The sequence below is a fragment of the Muntiacus reevesi genome, chromosome 2, assembly GCF_963930625.1.
Source record: "Muntiacus reevesi chromosome 2, mMunRee1.1, whole genome shotgun sequence".
Taxonomy (NCBI): domain Eukaryota; kingdom Metazoa; phylum Chordata; class Mammalia; order Artiodactyla; family Cervidae; genus Muntiacus; species Muntiacus reevesi.
The window spans coordinates 135,770,080-135,790,446 of NC_089250.1; the positions used below are offsets into that span (position 1 = coordinate 135,770,080).

The 20,367-nt window shown below is 34.3% G+C and overlaps 1 protein-coding gene across 3 annotated transcripts in view; it reads left to right on the top strand.

Moving 5' to 3' along the window:
- HECTD2 (HECT domain E3 ubiquitin protein ligase 2) overlaps positions 1-19,983 on the top strand; it is a 71,408-nt gene extending 51,425 nt beyond the window's left edge. For all 3 annotated transcript variants that reach the window (XM_065922903.1, XM_065922904.1, XM_065922905.1), the window contains 10 exons: positions 2,843-2,950; positions 3,780-3,912; positions 4,784-4,872; positions 9,295-9,453; positions 12,638-12,712; positions 13,594-13,681; positions 13,769-13,875; positions 15,609-15,724; positions 16,296-16,439; positions 17,764-19,983. In XM_065922903.1, the coding sequence (XP_065778975.1) occupies positions 2,843-2,950; positions 3,780-3,912; positions 4,784-4,872; positions 9,295-9,453; positions 12,638-12,712; positions 13,594-13,681; positions 13,769-13,875; positions 15,609-15,724; positions 16,296-16,439; positions 17,764-17,884 (1,140 nt within the window). In that variant the 3' untranslated portion in view covers positions 17,885-19,983. The remainder of the gene's footprint in view (positions 1-2,842; positions 2,951-3,779; positions 3,913-4,783; positions 4,873-9,294; positions 9,454-12,637; positions 12,713-13,593; positions 13,682-13,768; positions 13,876-15,608; positions 15,725-16,295; positions 16,440-17,763) is intronic.
- The last annotated feature ends 384 nt before the right edge of the window (positions 19,984-20,367 follow it).

Genomic DNA, 20,367 nt, shown 5'->3' on the forward strand with positions numbered 1-20,367 from the left:
TAGCAGGAAGGTTAAGTGCCTCTCACAGATCCAGAGTAGTGGGAACTTTGACATCATTTTGTAGATACCGTCCTCCAGGGTCATTAGCAATGCATCAGTGAGAAAGAACTACAGTGAGGACAAGAAAAGGGGTGTCCTTGAGAGCAAACCGCTCAAACCACCAACATGTTTTCTAAATTTTATGAAAGTCAAATAGAAACAGCTGAAAAATTAGAAAGTGTAGCAAAAAGTGTAGTCTTAGAAAACTGAAAAATATGTCCATAGATGGTGAAAGGTGTTTTATTGATTCTTAGGGAACCAAAATGCCTGCAGGCCCATTGAGACAGGCAGCAGTCAGGCCGGATGAAGTTAGGCAGGATGAAGTTCATCTCTGGGCCTGTCCTGTCCACTGCCTACCACGATTTCTGCATAACACAGTAAAGTTATAGATGAAGTACATACTTACTTTGATTGTGCTTTTTTTAAAAAAAACAATTAGAGCTCTACACTATACACTTTAATACTCATATGTTTTTGAGTTTCTGCTTTTGCGGCATGATTACTTAACAACTTTAAAACTTAGAGAGGTTGGCTATAGTCTTCTTAAAATAGAGACCCCAAGACAGACCTGTAGAGTAAAAGAAATGATTTCCATGTCTTGTTCAAGGATATAAAAAGAATTCTAAGGCATAAGTTATAATACTTCAAATACCATAAAAGTAAGAATTGTTGATTCTTCAGTAATTCACCAGAAGGTGAGTATTTTTTGCTGTCACAGAGCGGGACAAAAGATTTGAATGACTAGTGACATCCCAGAGTCAGTTTACACTGAGTGTTGGAGTATTAGAAGAAATGGTATCGCCTCTGTGTACCAAAGGAGTAACATAGCCTTATTACCCTGCTGAGAAGTAGATTTCAACAGGTATATTTAGCACCAGAATTATTAATCCTGGTTAGATATTGGCTCAAAGATTAGTCTATCTAGCTAGTCATTTTGATGATTAGCATTTATGCCATTTCATGTGCCTTTTTAGTTTTCTTTTTTTAAGCCTTGGGCTATGTTTTTTTATTTATAAGAACAAAAATCTAAAGAGCTAGAATTTTAAGTTCCTCTGAGCAGTTTTCTGCTGTGCCACTCACACTTAAGATTTTAAATACCTTCTTCTGTTAAATTCCCTTTCATTTAAAAGGAGAGTGGCAGCTATAGAATGTATCCTGGGCTGTCTTCCACAGAGCAAGGACACAAATGAGTAGCAACTGAAGAGTCCAGTGGTGTTCTCAGTTATGGGTGTTTCCCAGCATTTTAGCTTGTAAACTGTGCCATACTATTTGGAATTAATGACTGGTGACTATTTTGACACAGGGTAACCTTATAGATGGTTAATATAAGCAGGAACTTATATAGTATAATTTAAAGTTATGAAAGTGATTTCCCAGATTAAAAATAACTTCCTCATCAGTCTATGTGTAAAATTCTACCATCATTGGGTTATTTCTTTCATCTGAAGCACTTTCTATGCAGTATGAATTTCTGATGGGAGGAGTAGCCAGTAAGCTTTGTCTTCCATTAGCATCCTAGTTTAAATTTGTGTGTTTGATAATTTCCAGTGTGATGGCTTCCCAGGAGCTCGACTGGGAACAGAAGATAAGAAAGGGTTGGAAAAACAGGTCCATGACACTGCATACCGTGCTAGGAATATAGATCTGTTTGAGCACAAAAGAGAGGACCCAGAGAAGGGGAAAGAAAAAAAAAACCTACTGCAAGCCTTTAGAATCGAATACTGGAGAGAGGAAGAAGGGCTCTGAATTAGTGTGTTATTATAATAATCTACAAAATCATGAAAGTAGCCTTACTATATAGATTTGGGATATTGAAATTTTACCTACTAAAGCAAATTGCTGCATGTATTTAAAATGTCAGACTGTTTATCTTTAATCTGCACAATAATTCATTTTCTTTGCTACCAAAGATGATGAGGTAGTCTGAAAGTTTAGATAAATTAAATATATTACACAAGCATGTAGACTTTATATGATAAATGACATTCATATATTTCTTATACTTTTGTAAAACATTCCCTTATTTCCAACACCCAGGAATAAATATTGTTAACATTTTAGGGAATTTGCTTTTGATAGTCTTTACCTGTATTATCTTTAAGAGGCATCAGAGTTGAAACAATATTGTGTATACAATTTTGTTTCCTCGCTTTTTTTAGTTGTACATTCCTTAAACATTTTCCATGTTATTTACATGATTTTTATGACCATCATTTTTGATAACTGTATTATAATTCCACTAGACATTCGTACTTAGTATATTTCTAAAGTTTTGCTTTTATAGATGATGCTGTGATGAATGTCACTGTATAAAATATTTCCTCTGTTTAATATTGGGACAAAGGATATGAACATTGTTAATGGTTTCTGAAATATGTTGAAAATTACTTTCTAGAAGTAGATTGTAGAGTAAATCCAGTATCTTAAAAAGCGTAAGCCAAGTTTATCATCAGACGTATGTACCTTGTTCCCAATGTTCCTACTTTGTTTGTATTTATTAAACAGAAAACTTTGCTACGTAAGAGGTGAGACATACAGAAGCAGCAATGCAACATTCTTTTACTGTAGAAGCTGAATTATTTTTGGGTCCTCCATTTTGTATCCCCTTTTGTTATCATTGTCCCAAAATGAAATAATAAGGCATTTTCATAAATCAAAATTTGCATAATTGAGTTTATGAAATTGTTTATGTGAGAGATGGTAAAGAGAAGAATATAAGTAATTTTTACCTAAGTGTTTAAATGTTTTAATTGAGATTATAGTTCAAGTAAAAATGAAAATGTTTGCTTTCTTTTTCAATTAGCAAAGTCTGGTGGATAAAGTATCTCGAAGACAGAGACCTGATATGAATATGTTATTTCTAAATATGAAAGTAAGGCGGACACATCTGGTTAGCGATTCTCTTGATGAGGTATAGATTATTTATTCCAGATTAGTATTAATTGATTAAAGCTCTAAATAATTTGATAATGTGGCATATTACTGAAATCTTAGTAAGCCGTCTTTATTTCTGTATGCCAGTGGTGTGCTTTCTTATATTTTGATACAATGGTTAAAAACAGTTCTGTATTCATAGTTAAGCCTTATGTTCATTTTTTAATATGTTTTTTAGTGGTTTGCTGTTAAATATTTGGAAAAGGATTTCATATAAAACACTTAAATGAGTAATTTGTATTTCTGAATATATGAAGTAGATTCTAGACCATCTTTGTTAACTGGTTGGATGCCTAACAAGTCATTTTAACTCCTCCAGGCCTCAGATTACTCATCTGTAAAATTAGAAGTCTGATCTACAAGGATATATTGGGTATATTTAGGGTCAAACATATTGATACTTTGATTGTATATACATGTATTATTAAACTTCAAGCATGTATAGTTCTTTAACCAGATTTTCATGTGCATATTATAATGTTTGATTTAGTTATGTGATTTTTTTAAAACTTTAGTGTTGAAGGCAAGTTTAAATGAGTTACTTTGTACTGTATTTGACTAAATTAAAATCTTGGAGTCAGTACGATGCCAGTAGGCAATAACCTTGAGCAAGGTACCTGACTTTCCTAATTCTGTTGCTTGAATCTATACAGCAAACATTACAATAGGGTTGGGCAGATTTATTGGATGGATGGATGGATGAAGTTTTGTGACATTGTAAATATGATAATACATTTCCCAGAATTTAAAAGGTTAATTTCCTTTTTTACTGCCTTTTGCTCTCCTCTATCTTATAATTTCCTCAGTTAACCCGGAAAAGAGCAGATCTGAAAAAGAAGTTGAAAGTTACATTTGTCGGGGAAGCTGGTTTGGATATGGGTGGCTTGACTAAAGAATGGTTCCTTCTTCTAATTCGCCAAATTTTTCATCCAGATTATGGTGAGTAGTTAATTTCTGTGAAAGTGTTTTCTTCCTGATCATTAGATTTAAGTAATCACTCATTTTTAATCTATGATTTTACAGATTTTTTTGTCAATCATAAATGTTGAATAATTTTTTAAAGACTGTTAGTTGCATTTTTTAAATTGACCAAATTGATGATTATATTTATTATCTTACTGGGAATCCTACACAAAATGTATCAGCATAGAAGCATTCACATGTTTTCTGACTAAGCCAAATATGTAAAAATTTGTCATTGAAATAAAAAGAACATTAAAAATTTTAAGATCAGAGCTATAGTTTGCTCTTCACTAATATTCAAAGTCTCTTTCATAAAATAATGAGCCATTTTAATAAATAGGAAGCATTAAATACACCTTTGAACTTTAATTTGGTTTCATTTGATTTAGAGAAAACACCTATATAATCCTTAGTATTGTTAAGAATTTTCTTCAAAAGAGTTTTAAGTGTTTTTTAATTCTTTATTTTTCTTAGTTTTGTATATATGTTTATATAATATCTCTCTGGTAATGCGAAATAGAGATGACAGTGATGAAGTCTCCAGATAATCCTCAGAATTAATTTTGCTAACTTATAAAGTATAGAACTATAGTTTCTATAAATCAACTGATTAATTTAGTTTCTGTCTTTTTCCCATTTCAACCCTTGGTTCAGGATACCAGTGAAGAATAAAAGGCTCTTGCACACTCTCTGGACCCATATTTGATATATTTTAACATGAAAATTGGTCTGTAACATAACTATTGCTGAACTGTTTTGCTTCTAATAGATAAGATATCATGTACATGTTTACCATTTTGATTTTTTAAATCAATTAAATTAATGAAATTATGCTTCTATTTTCTAGGCATATTTACATATCATAAGGATTCATACTGCCATTGGTTTAGCAGCTTTAAATGTGATAACTATTCTGAATTCCGATTGGTTGGAATTGTATCCTTTAAACTTTCCACTAGGAGGTGCTAGTAGATTAGAGATTTTTAAGAATTTTATCTGAATTTTGGAAAACGGTTCTCATTAATTTATTCAGATTAAAGATTCTTATCAAATTTACTAGTAGATTTTTCCATAGTCTTTATTATTTTGTAAGATCACAGCCATATAATTACCAGCAGATTTAGTTAACTGGAAAGAGTGACTGAACTGTTAACATATTTCTCTGAAAACCTTATCTCAAGTATTATTTGCTATTTCCTTTACAACCTAAATTATCAGAAACTTAAGACATTTGTAAAAGTCAAAGTGACTTTCCTATTCATAATGAACTATTCCCTTAGTTCTTTCACTTTGTGCTTTCTTCATTCAGTTTTCTAAATTGAAATTATGAAGATTAAATCTAATGTGGCCTCAAATCCTGAGACATTCATAAGAATTAAAAATTGAATAGAATGGGAACATTTGAAGCATACAGCATTATTTTATAGTGTTTTTTAAAATGATATAAATTCCTACGCCATCCTCTGATTCCTTCAGGTTTGTTGGAGAGGGTGTTCCTGCATTGGGTGGGAGATTGGACAGGATGCCTTCTGCATCCATTTTTAAATTCTAAAAAATATAACTGTGGAAGAAAGAGAAGAATAAATAAATGAGCACACTGAAATGTTGTGAAGTAATTAGCCTCCAACTAATAAAAAAAATTTTTTTTAATAAATGAGCAAATCATAGGGATACATAGGTTAAAAAAAGAAAAAATATCTACTTTAAGAATCTTACCATCTAGATGGACAGATGACCACCCATGCAGGTAGTGTGTTCTCAGAATCCAATGACCGTCTGGCATTAAGTGCTGAGGAGTTCTGAGAAGAAAACAGTTCATTATATTCATCCCAGAGAAGGTAGAGTTTTTAAATGGAACCAATATATTTTATTAAACCAGGATTGGAGAGAGTGGGACCCGGACTGGGAAAATGGCTGGGAAAGAGTCCACCCTGTGCTGGCCGTCACAGAGCAATGTGTAGATCCTCTTGTTGGGAGCAGGGTGCTCTCTGAGAGCTATAGATGGTGCTGGCCAAAAAGATTCAGTTCAGTTTTGTCTCTCAGTCGTGTCCCAACTCTTTGCAACCCCATGGACTGTAGCATGCCAGGCCTCCCTGTCCATCACCAGCTTCTGGAGTTTACTGAAACTCATGTCCATTGAGTAGGTGATGCCATCCAACCATTTCATCCTCTGTTGTCCCCTTCTCCTCCTGCCTTCAGTCATTCCCAGCATCAGGGTCTTTTCAAATGAGTCAGTTCTTCACATCAGGTGGCCAAAGTATTGGAGTTTCAGCTTCGGCATCAGTCCTTCCAATGAATATTCAGGCAAAAAAGATTAAGAGCCATCAGATGGAGGGCTTTGAATATCATCTGACTTTGTGACATTTGTTGGAATACATCCTGAAGAATGTATTTGGAAATCAAGAAACTGCATGGAAGAAAAGGGAGTAGGGAAAACCACACACTATGAAAGTAAACTTAATCTGAAATTTGATTATGTGTATCTAAAGGTCCAAAGTGCCAAGCCAACGGTAAGGAACATGTAACAGTTCCTAGACTCATGTGTTTATTCTGTTATTTACAATAGTCACTTGTTGAATGTTTCAACTTCATTAAAGGCCTGAGTTATTAACACTTCTCACTACACTAGGAGTCATTTGAATTTCCTGATAAGTATGTTTGTCATACTTTACATTCTTACCATGGCTTAGGTTTGACTTATTTTGGCTTTCTAGTGTTTGTAATAAAGTATTAGCTCTACACTACATTTTTAGAGTAGTATATGTGATATTGTGAACTTGCTTACCGGGTTTTTTGGGTTTTTTTGCAAAAGGCATTAGTTTCTATTCAATCATTACCCAAAAGAGCATATTAAATGTATTTAGATGTTGTATTTTACAAGTTGAACAGTTATATCTAAAATTAATTTATAAATACCTCTATCTCCTTATTAGAGGGACTTCCCTGGTGGCTCAGATGGTAAAAGCGTCTGTCTACAATGCAGAAGACCAGGGTTTGATCCCTGGGTTGGGAAGATCCCCTGGAGAAGAAAATGGCAACCCACTCCAGTACTCTTGCCTTGAAAATCCCATGGGTAGAGGAGCCTGGTAGGCTACAGTCCATGGAGTTGCAAAGAGTCGGACAGGACTGAGCGACTTCACTTTCACAAGGATTTCACTTTCATCTCCTTATTATGTGTATTGATCTCACACACAAACTATAGAAAGGTTGCTACCCTGAAAAGCATAATATTTTATATGAAAAATGTGTGATGACAGTGGACTGTGGTCATGTATGTGGTTGAAAAATCTACCAAAGATGAAGAGAACAAAAAACTTAGAAGTAATAGGTGTGGCGATTAAGAAAATATAATTGGCTCCATACATAATTCCAATTTTAAAATTTCAGAGGGGCTTCTTAGGTGGCTCAGTGATAAAAGAATCTGCTTGCCAATGCAGGAGACATGGGTTTGATCCCTGGGTTGGGACAATCCCCTGGAGAAGGAAATGGCAACCCACTCCAATATTCTTACCTGGGAAATCCCATGAACAGAGGAAGCCTGGTGAGCTACAGTCCATGAGGTTGCAAAGAGGTAGACATGACTGCGAACACACACACAAAAGCATTCACTAAAATTTCAGAACCAAAGATTTATTGGTCTATTAGTTCTCACAGTATTGTATTTCTAATACAATTATTTTTAAATATTAAGGCCTTGGAGTTTACAAGAAATGTTATAATGAAACCTATAGTAATAATTATAAAATATTTTGAAGATCAGATGAAGAGCCATAATCTAATAGTTTTTTAGAAGTAGAATTACCAGAAAGGCATTGGAACTAAGGATGAGGCAATATAATATAGTGCAGGGTTTTCAAATTCCACCCTGTTTGCACCACATAGTATCTCCAGCAGAATTCCCACACTCCTACCCCTACTTCAACCAGAGCAGCTTTAGTGTGAAATCAGTGTGATTCTCTTGCGATGAAGGTGTCCTAAAGCAGATCCTGTGAACCAACTTCCTTATCTGTTAAAAACCTTCCTGCAGGATTATAATTTTTTTTTAATTTAATGAAAAATGCTTAGAACTTATCACTATAGTAAATGATCATACATGGTAACTACAGTAATATGGTACTTACTTCTGTTATTGTTATTATCATGATTATGGGCTTATATTAGGGCTTATTTTCAATATCTTTTCTCTAGAACACACTTCTCGGTCTCTGTTGGTATGGTTACCTATAAAATAACATAGCTGTTCCTTAGATTATTATTAGCCTTTTTCTGCCCTAGCAAATTAAAATATTGGCTATTTTCTAAATCTTTTAAATTGTTTTTAATGATTTGTCCAGACCATATGTTTAGATTTCCTTTTAAGTCAGTAGAAGTAATGACTTCCTTACGAAGTTGTTATTATAATCTTTGACAGTAAAATGTCATAAAATTTGCTCTAAAACCCCTCATTTAGCAAATGGATAAAGTTATATTCTGCTGTATAACTGATAAAAAAATACAGTTAGGCAAAGTTTATAAATATAACATCTGTAGCTTTTTAATTTAGCACTTTGAGTAAACTCCAGGTAATAAGTCTTTCAGATATTGTGGGAAATTGTGTCTTATCAGTAGTGTGTGTGTATGCAGACGTCTGTGTGTGTGTTTCCATGTGCCTACTCAATACAGATCTCTCTATGTAGCCTGTATTTAGTTTGAAAGTAGCCAGAATGGTCACCAAAATCAATGGGATGTTCTGCAGCGAGTTCTGAATAAACTGCTACTAATAAAATCACTACCATCTTTGTTTAAATTTAGAAGTTTTCTTATATGTTAAATAGACTTCCCTGGTGGCTCAGATGGTAAAGCATCTGCCTACAATGTGGGAGACCTGGGTTCAATCCCTGGGTCAGAACGATCTCCTGGAGAAGGAAACGGCAACCCACTCCACTGTTCTTGCCTGGAAAATCCCATGGATGGAGGAACCTGGTAGGCTACAGTTCATGGGGATGCAAAGAGTCAGACACGATCTTTGTTTAAATTTATAAGTTTTCTTATATGTTTTCTTATGTTTTCTTATAAGTTTTCTTATATATTAAATACTTTATAGAAATGTGTGAACTTGCTATTGTGATCTTAGATATACAGTTTCCTAGGGAAATCATTAAATACTATTACCTGAGCCTCTCCTTTTCACGTAATTTTTGGTAATCAAGGAATTATATTATGTAAAATAAAGGGAAAGTAAAGGAAAGAGGAAGTATGTGGGATTAATTAGAAAATCAGTGTTAGATCTGAAAGAAGTATGCAAGAAATAGATGCATAATTCAAAACTCATTTGTTGTCATGGATTTTATGTTAATGCTTAACATTTAGTATGCATAGCTTATGGGACTAGCTGTTTATAACAGCATTACTTTGGATATTCGTTTCCCCCCCTGCTGCTATAAGAAATTATTGAGCCCTCCCATCGTTCCTAGTGATCAAAATACGCCAGTAGGCATCTGCAGTGTTACCACTGACGACCTGTGTCAAATTATGCCTGTAAGTATACAGTTGTTTAGTATCTTACCCCTTACTGCTTAATCATCCTGCTTCTACTACAGTCTCTCTCCTCCTGATAACTATTTTTATGTTTAGATATGCTTTCCCTCTACATTTGAAACCCAACTCCTCTTTTGTCTAATTTTCTCCTTCCCTGTAGAGATACATAACCCACTTTGCAACACTTAGTTCTTCCAGCATAGTGGACCAAGCTTTGAGTCAGAGGCAGAGATTTGAATCTGGCCTCTGCAACTTACAAGCTCTGTGAATTTGAATAAGCTGTTTATGTTTCTGAACTCTAGTTTCCTTATGTGAACAATGGCATAGTAAAACTTACGTATCAGGAAGATTACAAAAGATGATAAAGTACTCAGTATTCAATACTTGATTGCTTCTGTGGATTCTTATCAGTGTGTCACTATGCAATATCGTTAACAATGTCTGCAACAACACCCTTAATAAAATCAATGAATTTCACAGACCTGTCTCTGATATTCTGCTATTCAGAGACTAGACTTCCAATCATCAGATTTAATCCAGTGTTAAAATTTAGTAGAAGAATGGATAGTATGCTCATCATACTGACAATCCCCTACAATAATAATACTTTTCACAGCTGAATTTCGATAGCCATTGGTCAGCAGAGAATTCCCTTCACTATTCTTAGTAAGTAGCTGGATGTGGACATCCTCTTTGTTCATTAAGGACCTATTTAAATATTGTTGTGTTTTAGTTAATGGTCAGATCACTTTGGTGTAGGGTTGAAACCTTCCTACCAAAGTTGAAAAACCTCTCCAGAACACGTGACCAATTAGAAGACCATTCTTCATGTGATTTCAAACACATTTTTTAAAGTAAGTTTGGATTCTTTTGAATTAAGAGCCTAAATCCATATTTTTTCAAGACTCAGTAGTTGGAAATGGTAATAGAGTAAATTCTACTTAAGAAAGATTTGCCCTCTGTACTCTTGTATTTTGGTCACATACTACCTGTGACCCGGGACAATTTACTGAATTTGCTTATTTGTATAACAATGAGAGTTATTGTTACATCTATACACTAATATATACTAGTGTATAATACATATTAATACTATATATACTAATGGCTGAACTAACTTCTCATTTTAGATTTCTGTGATTTTTTTTTTTGGTTCCATATATGCAGTTTTTGTCAAATTTTTACCAATAGATTTCCTAATTTTATTACTGATTTTTACCAATAAATTGTCTGATTTTAGGATTAAAGCTATTTAAACTTGAGTCATTTGGATCCAAGTTTTTAGTTAATAATAATGGATATTTTATGAATGACTATACCAATATGTTTTTTCATATTATGGAGCTGAAGATGATACTGAGTTAATTTCATAGTCCTACATTACCTCTTTAATGATGAATCAAGATTGTGCATAAACTATGAGATCAACTGAAAAAAAACTAAGTGTCTGTGCAGGCATGAATGAAGATTGAAAGGAAGCAAGAAAACTGCTGTGTTAGGATAGTAGAATGCAGGGAATTTTTTTAATTTTTAAAATGGAATATCAATTTATGAATGGCATCTATTAAAATGAGCACCTAACTCCCATTTCATATATGGCAAAACATGTCTAGAAAAACGTGAAGTGCTTTTTTTATTCAGTGCTTTGTTTACCATTTGTATCTGTACAGTATGTGTTTCAAGAAGAGTAAACAGGAAAGCAAAGAGAAACCTGTAGTGATATATTTCTTAATTTAAACACAGTATTTGTGAATAAGGATTAAGAAAAACACAGAAAGTAAACAAAATGTTCAATGATGGAGCCTTCAGTATAGTGTTACTAGGCCAATGCTTTTCCGTGACCATGTTAGTGGAAACTCCATTGCTTCTGTAGAGAAGGGATCCATGACTCAAAGCATCAGAACTGTCCCGTGGCAACAACAAATCTTCCCTACACAGCCTTGTGAAAATTACCCTTGAGGGTTTTAGTTGAGAATGGAGAGGCTAAGGATAACCTTGAATCAGCAACTGTAGTAGCTTTTTTCTCTTCTGTTTAAGTCACTGTCCAGTACGGTCTGTTAAATAATACCAAGGTATTCAAATAGTATATAAAGCCTATATCTTCATGCATTTTTAATTTTGTATTTATAAAAATCATAAAAATGTTGAACTATGGGCTAATTAATAATATTTTTACATTTAATAATCTTAACTATAGATAAATTAAAAATTGAGTTTTGAAAATACAAAGAAAGCTGGAATAAAAGTCCCTACAGTCAAATAAAGCAGATCTGAGTATATAACTTTATTACCTAATTGACTTTGTATTTTATCACTAAAAATTCGATCTTTGAAAGAATATGGTAAATCCTTTCAATTGGATTAATCTACTACTTCCTTGAATTCTTTTAAAAAATGCAGATCTACCAATTATAATTTTCAGCAGCCATAACTTTATTAGTAATGGAAACAAATGATAAAAATCACATTAAAACCTATGTCACCCTAGATTTGTTTTAAAATTTATTTTAGTGGAATGGAAAATTTAATATGTAAAGTGTGTAAGATCATTCTAAACATGCTGTTCTTTATCTTTTCTGCTAATGTTTAAAATAAAACATTTTTTGTACAACCTGAAATTTTAAAAAATACTGGCTTAGTTTTTCTATTTTTAAATCTCTGTTCAGGGGAAATATGAGTTACAATGTAGGAAAACATTTCTTCCCATGTTCTCAACTTTTTATTGGGAGGGGAGAACTCTGAACTGAAATGTAAAAACCACTTAACATATATAAACTGTGTATTTTTATTTAAAAGAGGAATTCTAAAACATTAACAGATTTTTTAAGACTATAAACTGAGAATGAGAAATACTACAAATTCATAAACAGTGGTATTGCAGTTAGTGAATTATGATGGAAACTGTACTCTTAGCTCTCTGCATAAGAATAGACCCGAGTTATGCCTTTATGGGTATAACTGGATATTTTCCTTCATGTGACCTTTCCAGTAAAATTTTCCAAAACTTTTACATGGTAGAAATCATTAACCAGTAATTTTTACCCTGGAAGATATGTCCCAATATTATCTTTATTTCAAAATCTTGAGTTTATCTCACGTGTAAGTGAGCTATAGTAGATCTGGTTTACTGTTTGGGGTAGTACTATTTGATTTAAAAACACAAATAACAGGTTTCTCTTTACAGGAATTGGCCCATGGATTAAGTGAACTCCTGTCATATGAAGGCAATGTTGAAGAAGATTTCTATTCCACATTTCAGGTACCATTAAGGGCAAATAGCTTTCTGTTAACCAGGTATTTCATATATGAAAAATACCCTTTGTTACCAATACCCATCGTTAGAAAAGAGGAACAGGATTGATCTGTACATACCACTCCCTATCTTAAAGGATCTTAACCCGATTAAAAATAGTGAAAAAAGTTAAGTGTTAGCTCCTCAGTTACATCCAACTCTTTTTGACCCCCATGAACTATAGCCTGCCAGGCTCCTCTGTCCATGGAATTCTCCAGGCAAGAATACTGGAGTGGGTTGCCATTTCCTACTCGACACAGGGATCAGACCCGAGTCACCTGTATTGCAGGCAGATTTCTTACCATCTGAGCCATCAGGGAAGCCCAAAGACATTGAAGCAGACATGTATAAGTAAGCACTCAAGGAAAGCCAGCAAGGGTGAGGGTACTCTGCAAGGCACCTGGCCTATATCCTGGACGCAGTTACTTTCTCTGAGCTTTTCACCTTCTAAAAACAAGCGTCTTCTGTTAGTCCAGTACAAGAAGTAAGGAGCAGAAGTTAATTGATCAGACCAAAATTCATTTCCACTCTCCTAAAAATAATCCGAAGGTGGAAATGATAGTAATCCACATAGCTCCAAAGGCCTGAGTGCTACCCAAATGGTCACACAAATTTTTTTAAAATCAGTAAAGTATTTAGCTGTATTCAAGAGGGTTAAGACCCTACTTTTTTACTCCAAAATGCTTTCATGACACCATTCTTAATACAAATATCACAAGAGCCAAACCTTTCTGTATTTTGTAATTTAGAAAAGAGGGAAACACTTTTCTTTTTAAATTTTACAAACCTGCTCACTGAAGTCTGTTAACATATACCAGTAAATGTGGTATGTCGGTATCTCCCATCAGGTGTTTCAAGAAGAATTCGGAATAATTAAGTCCTATAATTTAAAGCCAGGTGGTGATAAAATTCCAGTTACCAATCAAAATAGGAAAGGTAAGTTAAAACACCTTTTCTTAATTAAAGTGCATTAGTGTTTGCCATTTACTTTTATTATTTAACAGATGTAAAATTGCTTTTCAGAATATGTACAGCTTTATATTGACTTTCTTCTCAACAAATCCATCTATAAGCAGTTTGCTGCATTTTATTATGGATTTCATAGTGTATGTGCTTCAAATGCCCTAATGGTGAGTTTAAAGCTTCATGCCTTCAGTTAGGCTTTGTAATACTATGATATTGACAAATAATTCTTTAAAACATTTTAAATTAAAAAAAAAATTTTTTTTATTTTTAAATTTTAAAAAAATTTATTTTCTAGTTTTTAAAGCTAGAGCTGGAAATAAAAATAGTTCTCTCATTTCAGCCTTAACTCTCTAAAGAGAAAAAAGACCAGTCAACTCCATCCCCCCTACCCATTATGCTGTATCTTAAACTATGTCTTCTAAGCTTTAAAAAATTTCCCCAAGCAGAGTGGATGAAGAGATCGCCAAGGGCTCCAGATCTTTAAAACTGAGGTGCAAAGTGCTGAAAATGGTTAACATAAGCTCCAGGCAAAAGCTACAACTTCTCACCGTTTAAGGAACAGGTTTTTATAGCAGCTTCATTCCTCTTCAGGGGTCCCCCAGCAACTCTGAGTGGCCTTTTTCCCACAGGAAGTAGTTTATCTCCAGAGTCATGGCAGGCTCTGGTCAGTTTGACTTTTTCTTAGCTGTGTGAGTATGGGTCAGCTGCTGTTGAGAGCACCGAATCAGAAACATCATAAAAGTCTCTTCATCCCTGCTCCTCTGGGCACACTCCATCAAGCCATCTCCACTCAGTTTTATAAGGAGATTTTGGAGTCAGGTCTTCCATGTGAATTATTTTGCATAGAAGAGAACTTGCTTTAGAGTGATAGTCTTTCAGTTCAGTTCAGTTCAGTCGCTCAGTCGTGTCCCACTCTTTGTGACCCCATGGACTGCAGCACGCCAGACCTCCCTGTCCATCACCAACTCCCAGAGTTTCCTCAAACTCATGTCCATTGAGTCGGTGATGCCCATCGAATCATCTCATCCTCTGTCGGCCCCTTCTCTTCTGCCCTCAACCTTTCCCAGCATCAGGGTCTTTTCAGATGAGTCAGTTCTTTGCATCAGGTGGCCAAAGTATTGGAGTTTCAGCTTCCCCATCAGTCCTTCCAGTGAATATTCAGGACTGATTTCCTTTAGGATGGACTGGTTGGATCTCCTTGCTGTCCAAGGGGCTCTCAAGAGTCTTCTCCAACACCACAGTTCAAAAGCATCAATTCTTCGGCTCTATAGTTCAACTCTCACTATGTGATGGTCTTTATCACATATTTACTGAAAGTACCTTTGAATATGGAGCACTTGTTGATTTCTAATTAAGTTTTGTCTGCGATACACTGTAGTTATAGGGGTGGAAGGAGGGAAAATAAATAGTGTAGCAAGTGTTCATTTTAAAATTCTAATCTCTTTAGGTGGGAGACAAGCTGTGTAGGTGAAAAAACAAGTGAACAACACAAAACAGACTAACCTACTACTCAAATGCCACATTGTGCACAGGAGGCTTCGTGGATGTTGGATGCAGGCATGTCAGTAGATGCTAGAGTAGCTGAAAGAGTTTCAACCTGCGTTTTGGGGAGGACCTGTAATTTGGATTTATGCTTAGTCATCTACTTGTTTTTCTAGCTAATTGCTGTTATTTGCAAAAGGGGGAATCTAAGAGTTGGACAAGATTTATAAACTTTCAGAAGCAAAAATATCCCAGTAGGAAAAATATAAATGGAGAATATTTTTCCTTAAAAAATGATTTGATTTACTATAAGAAGGTCATGATTTTTGTTGCTTGATTCAGTGGAAACAGTTCCAGTTTCACTTTTTTTGATCATCACTTTTTCTTATCATTTTTGATAAATAATTATTGGCAGCTGCTTCGTCCGGAAGAGGTTGAAATTCTAGTTTGTGGAAGTCCTGAACTGGATATGCACGCCCTACAGAGAAGTACACAGTATGATGGTTACGCAAAAACTGACTTGACTATCCGGTGAGCTCTTTATACTTCTGAGAGTGAGGCTGCTGAAGAGGGAATGAAAGAGAATGTGGTTGGTTTATTTTGTAACTTACAATCTTTAAATCAAGTTAAGTCACCGGAAATCTTATACAGCCCACAATGCCTTCTTTTATCTCTTGAAAGTAATGTGAGAATATTCAATATGAAATCACTTCGCAATCCCCTTGGGAGAAAGTGATATAAGTAAGCTTCTACAGAAGTCCAGAGAGTTGACTTCTTTTAAAAAATGACTTTGGTCCTAGAATTGCAGAGATGCCATGCTTATAAAAAGCCTTTTAATAGCACTGTGTTGAAAAATACGGAAAATTACATAGAAGAAAAATGTCTTATGTACTCTCCGTTGTTGGACTATTTTTATAATGATGTTAGTCAGAACTCTAATTTATATATAGAAGCCTGTCATTCCTCCATTTCAGTTTGAGAGTAGTCTGTACCTTTAAGGGAATTGTTTCCCTAGAGCTTACTTTATATTATTTTATTCTCATATGCAGGATTTTTGTCATTTTATATACATTTTATATAAATTTCCTTTGGTGTCCTCTAGATACTTTTGGGATGTTGTGCTTGGATTTCCTCTTGATCTTCAAAAGAAGTTGTTACATTTTACTACAGGAAGTGACAGAGTTCCTGTAGGAGGAATGGCTGATTTAAACTTTAAAATCTCAAAGAATGAAACTTCTACTAACTGGTAAATTTCCAGATTGTCATTCATTTTTTTTAATCTATAGGTTTTGCTAATAATAGTATGCTTGGAATTAGAAGATTCTTTCAATATGAAGTTGTTTTCTTAGAAAAATGCTAGAAGTAAACATGGCTTTGAAATAAGATAGATTATGGCTTAAGTTTCTTTATTAAGTTTGAGACATACCAATACTAACTGATAATAATTCCTTTCCATCAACTTTTTACTTTGCTAAGTCAATTACTTTATCATCACTTCCAGAATCTAGCTTGCTTTTCATGGTATTTAGATTGTCTGACCTTCATTTTTACTTAAAAGTCTTTTTATTTAAGATGCCAGGAGAGTTTTTTGGCTATTATTATAATTAGTTCCAGAAGTCCTATTGTACTGGAATACCTCTAGTGCTAGTCTTTTTTTTTTTTTTTCCTTTATCTAGTGCTCTTTGCATATGAAAGTGATGCTGGTGATGGCTTTAAATTATTTTCTAGAGTACTGGTGGGGTAATGTTGATCTACTTCTTTTCCCAATCTCATTGTAATTTCTAAAGCTGATTTGAGTAGATACTACTTTGATTATAAATATTTTTTTCTCCTGCCCTATATATTCCCTGAGTTCTGTCAGTTCTTCCTTTCATCAATTAGAACTGAAATCTGTCCTTTCCTTTATCACTGCTACCACTGACAGCTGTTCTGATTCTATGGAGTTCATAAAAACTGAGGGAAAGGGTCTAAGAATTCTGCTGTAATCTTGGACATAGATAAAATTGTCATCGGATAAAGGGTTGGGAAATCTGATCAGAAAGATTCAGAGGATGAAGGTTGCATGTACCTTGAGGGCAGCAACAGGAGAAGTGTGGGTATCAAGTGTCTCAGAAATGTTCTTATGATTTTTTTGACAGTCAAGGGTAAAATAATAGTTAGTTTACCTACTATTCTACTGGGTCTTTCCACCCATTCAGACAGTTTGCCTTATGTGATGAGGCAATTGAGATTTGGAGACATGAAGCCACTTGAACGAGATCTCACGGCCAGAAAATGAGGGAGATGGTATTCCGATTGATTTGTCTGACTCTAAAAATAATGCTTCTAGAATGCAAGTTTTGTGAGAGCAGGGCCATTGTCTTATCGGTAAACCCAGCCGCAGGGTGTGGAATGGTACCTCATACACAACAGGTACTCCAGAAGTATTTGTTCAGTAAAGGAATGGATGAGTCGTCTCAGTCTAGTAAAACAGATTTGAGTATGTGCGTTCAGGTACTTTGAAAGTTGCTTAGCAGTCATTCTGTGTGTGTTTTAAGACTTGATATCTTTGAAGAAAATGTTTCCCCTAGGTTGCCTGTGGCCCACACCTGCTTCAATCAACTTTGCCTTCCCCCCTACAAGAGCAAAAAGGACCTGAAACAGAAATTGATCATTGGAATTTCAAATTCAGAAGGTTTTGGACTTGAGTAACCAAGAAGACTTGAAATACATTTATATGTAGCATTCACTTCCCTCTTATTGTGCCTTTAACCTTTCCATGTTTTCTGTCTCAAAATACCTTGAAAAAGCTCACCAACTTTAAAAGACTGACTTTAAAAAAAAAAAAATCAAATATGAAGCGTGTTCAGTAGAGGCATGGTTTTCTAAAAACACAATACTGTTTGAGTGAGAAAAAGACCAGGTGGCAGAGACAGGTGGGTCCAGTCCCTCTTTTTATAGCACTTTATCATCCTCCATAAGTGGTGTGTCGCAGGTGTCCCACTGGGGAAGCATCACGCAGTAAAGAATGCAGCGATAGCAGGGTGGGTGGAGCCCAGTGGAAAATTGTGTGCTGCTTGCGCATGGTAGCAACACGGATAGCTACATTATCATTAATGTAGGGCATGTAGCCATATTTTCATATAGCGGGTAAACAACAGTATAATTGCAAATGCAATTTACAGGGGTTTTTTGATATACTGGCTTTGGTCCTCTAAAGATTCTTTTCAACCATTCCTGAAAATCAGCATGTAAATAACTACATAATAGCCTGAGAATAATGGGATTTTGATAGAGCCATTTATTGCTAAAGATTTATTTTTACAAAGTAAATTCAGGGTTTTAGATGTGTGTACAGCTTTTACAAATCAATAAAGATGATTGTACAAGAGTGTAACTATTTTCAGACTAATTGGACTCAAGGTTATATTCTTTTAAGTATCGTCAGTCTGCATGCACACGCACAGTAAACTAGTTACTTGGAGTACTCTGTAATGTTTGTATAATCCTTTCTTCTTAAGGGTCAGAATATTAGAAAGGAAATAGATCTGACTAGTCACTGATAAACTAAGTCAATTACAAGCACAAAAAGAGAGAGCTGTTTTTATATACACCTTGATTGACATACAAGACTTATTTATAGTATTTTTTGATCACCTGTTGTTCTGAAACACTAATTTTTGAAAACAAGTAGGATAAGATATTTGACAAAAGTGAATACGATAACATTTGTGTCAAAATGACATGAAGTGAAGTGAAAGTCCCTCAGTGACATAGCTTGATGTAAAGATAAGGTTCAACATTTTGGCCCAAATGTTTGTTTTTCACTGGATTTTGAATATAGTGAATTCAAAAGTACCCTTTTTGGAGTTTATTAATAAAGTAGCATGTAAAAAGAAACTGCATTTTAAGTCAGACAGTAAATGGTTTTAATTTACAGCAAATGAAGCAGTTTTATTAGCACTTTGCAGTATTTCCAAATCGACTTCTATATTATACTTTGATAGCTTTCCTTCAGAAAACTCTGAAGGTGTATTTGCAATAATAATGAAGCCAGCATTTAGTACCAGCACATGGTTCACATGCAAATAATACTTTCCCGATTTCCAAGTTACACTACTATCTTAATGCTATGATTCCTACACCCCCACCAGCAGAATTCTTCTAGGGTGGAGGAACTAATCAGCTTGTTCTGTATTTCCAAAGCCAACTTGTGACTCTTGGAGGAAAGGAGTTAGTTCATTCACTATTCTGTTTGAGACAGAAGTGATTCCACTTTTCCACTTGGACATACTATTTAAAGGTTTTTTCTTCTTAAAATTCTTGGAACACCTAAGAGATTTAAGGGCATGTTGGTTTTGTTTTGTTTGCTCTGTTTTTAATCCATGTGCAAATAAAACTGCTTCTCTCTTTCACTGCTTGAACTAGAAAGTAAGGTGTTTAATGTAGGTTACTGCTAACTAATAAGCACAAAAGAATCATGTATAAGAAACCAGATTTAAGTGTTCTAAGTAAAATGTAAACAAAACTTCTATTTGGTAGAGATGGGAAAATTGTGTTGGCTTGGTCTGCATGTCTGTGATGTGCTTGTATATCAATAGCTATGTCATTTTTAAATAAGAAGTATACAAGCAAGCCAAATTTTTAAATCACAGAGTCCATAAATAACTGGAAAATTTCTGTTGTCTGTTGTTGAAATTTATAATCATTTATCACTAAATTGCACATTGCCTTTATTTATTTATGCTCTGGTTTTGGTTTACAGTGTAATTAATACCTCATTTTTTAAAAGAACCACTACTGTTATATTTCGTTAATTTAAACAGCTAGAAAATTCATGTAGTTGCTTTCTTTTTATATAATCTGTTCATGAATTCTTGATTTTTGTATCTGCCACAGTAAATTAAAGCATTGCACACTATTTATCAGTATTTACAAAATGTTCTGTCCTTTTTTAATCTTTGTTTAATTAATCATATTTTTGTCTGTATGATCAGAAGTTTTTAACCGCCCCTCTTTTTTGTACAAATGTGTATTGTATTATGTTGTTAATTTCTGGATAAATTTTTTCAAATATTAAAGTTATATAATCAACTAGACTTCAATTCATTTTTTTGAACATTAGGCAGTGAATTAAAAGTTTAAAATATAAATGCAAACTACTCTGTTACACTGTCTTTCAAACTGGTGCTTTG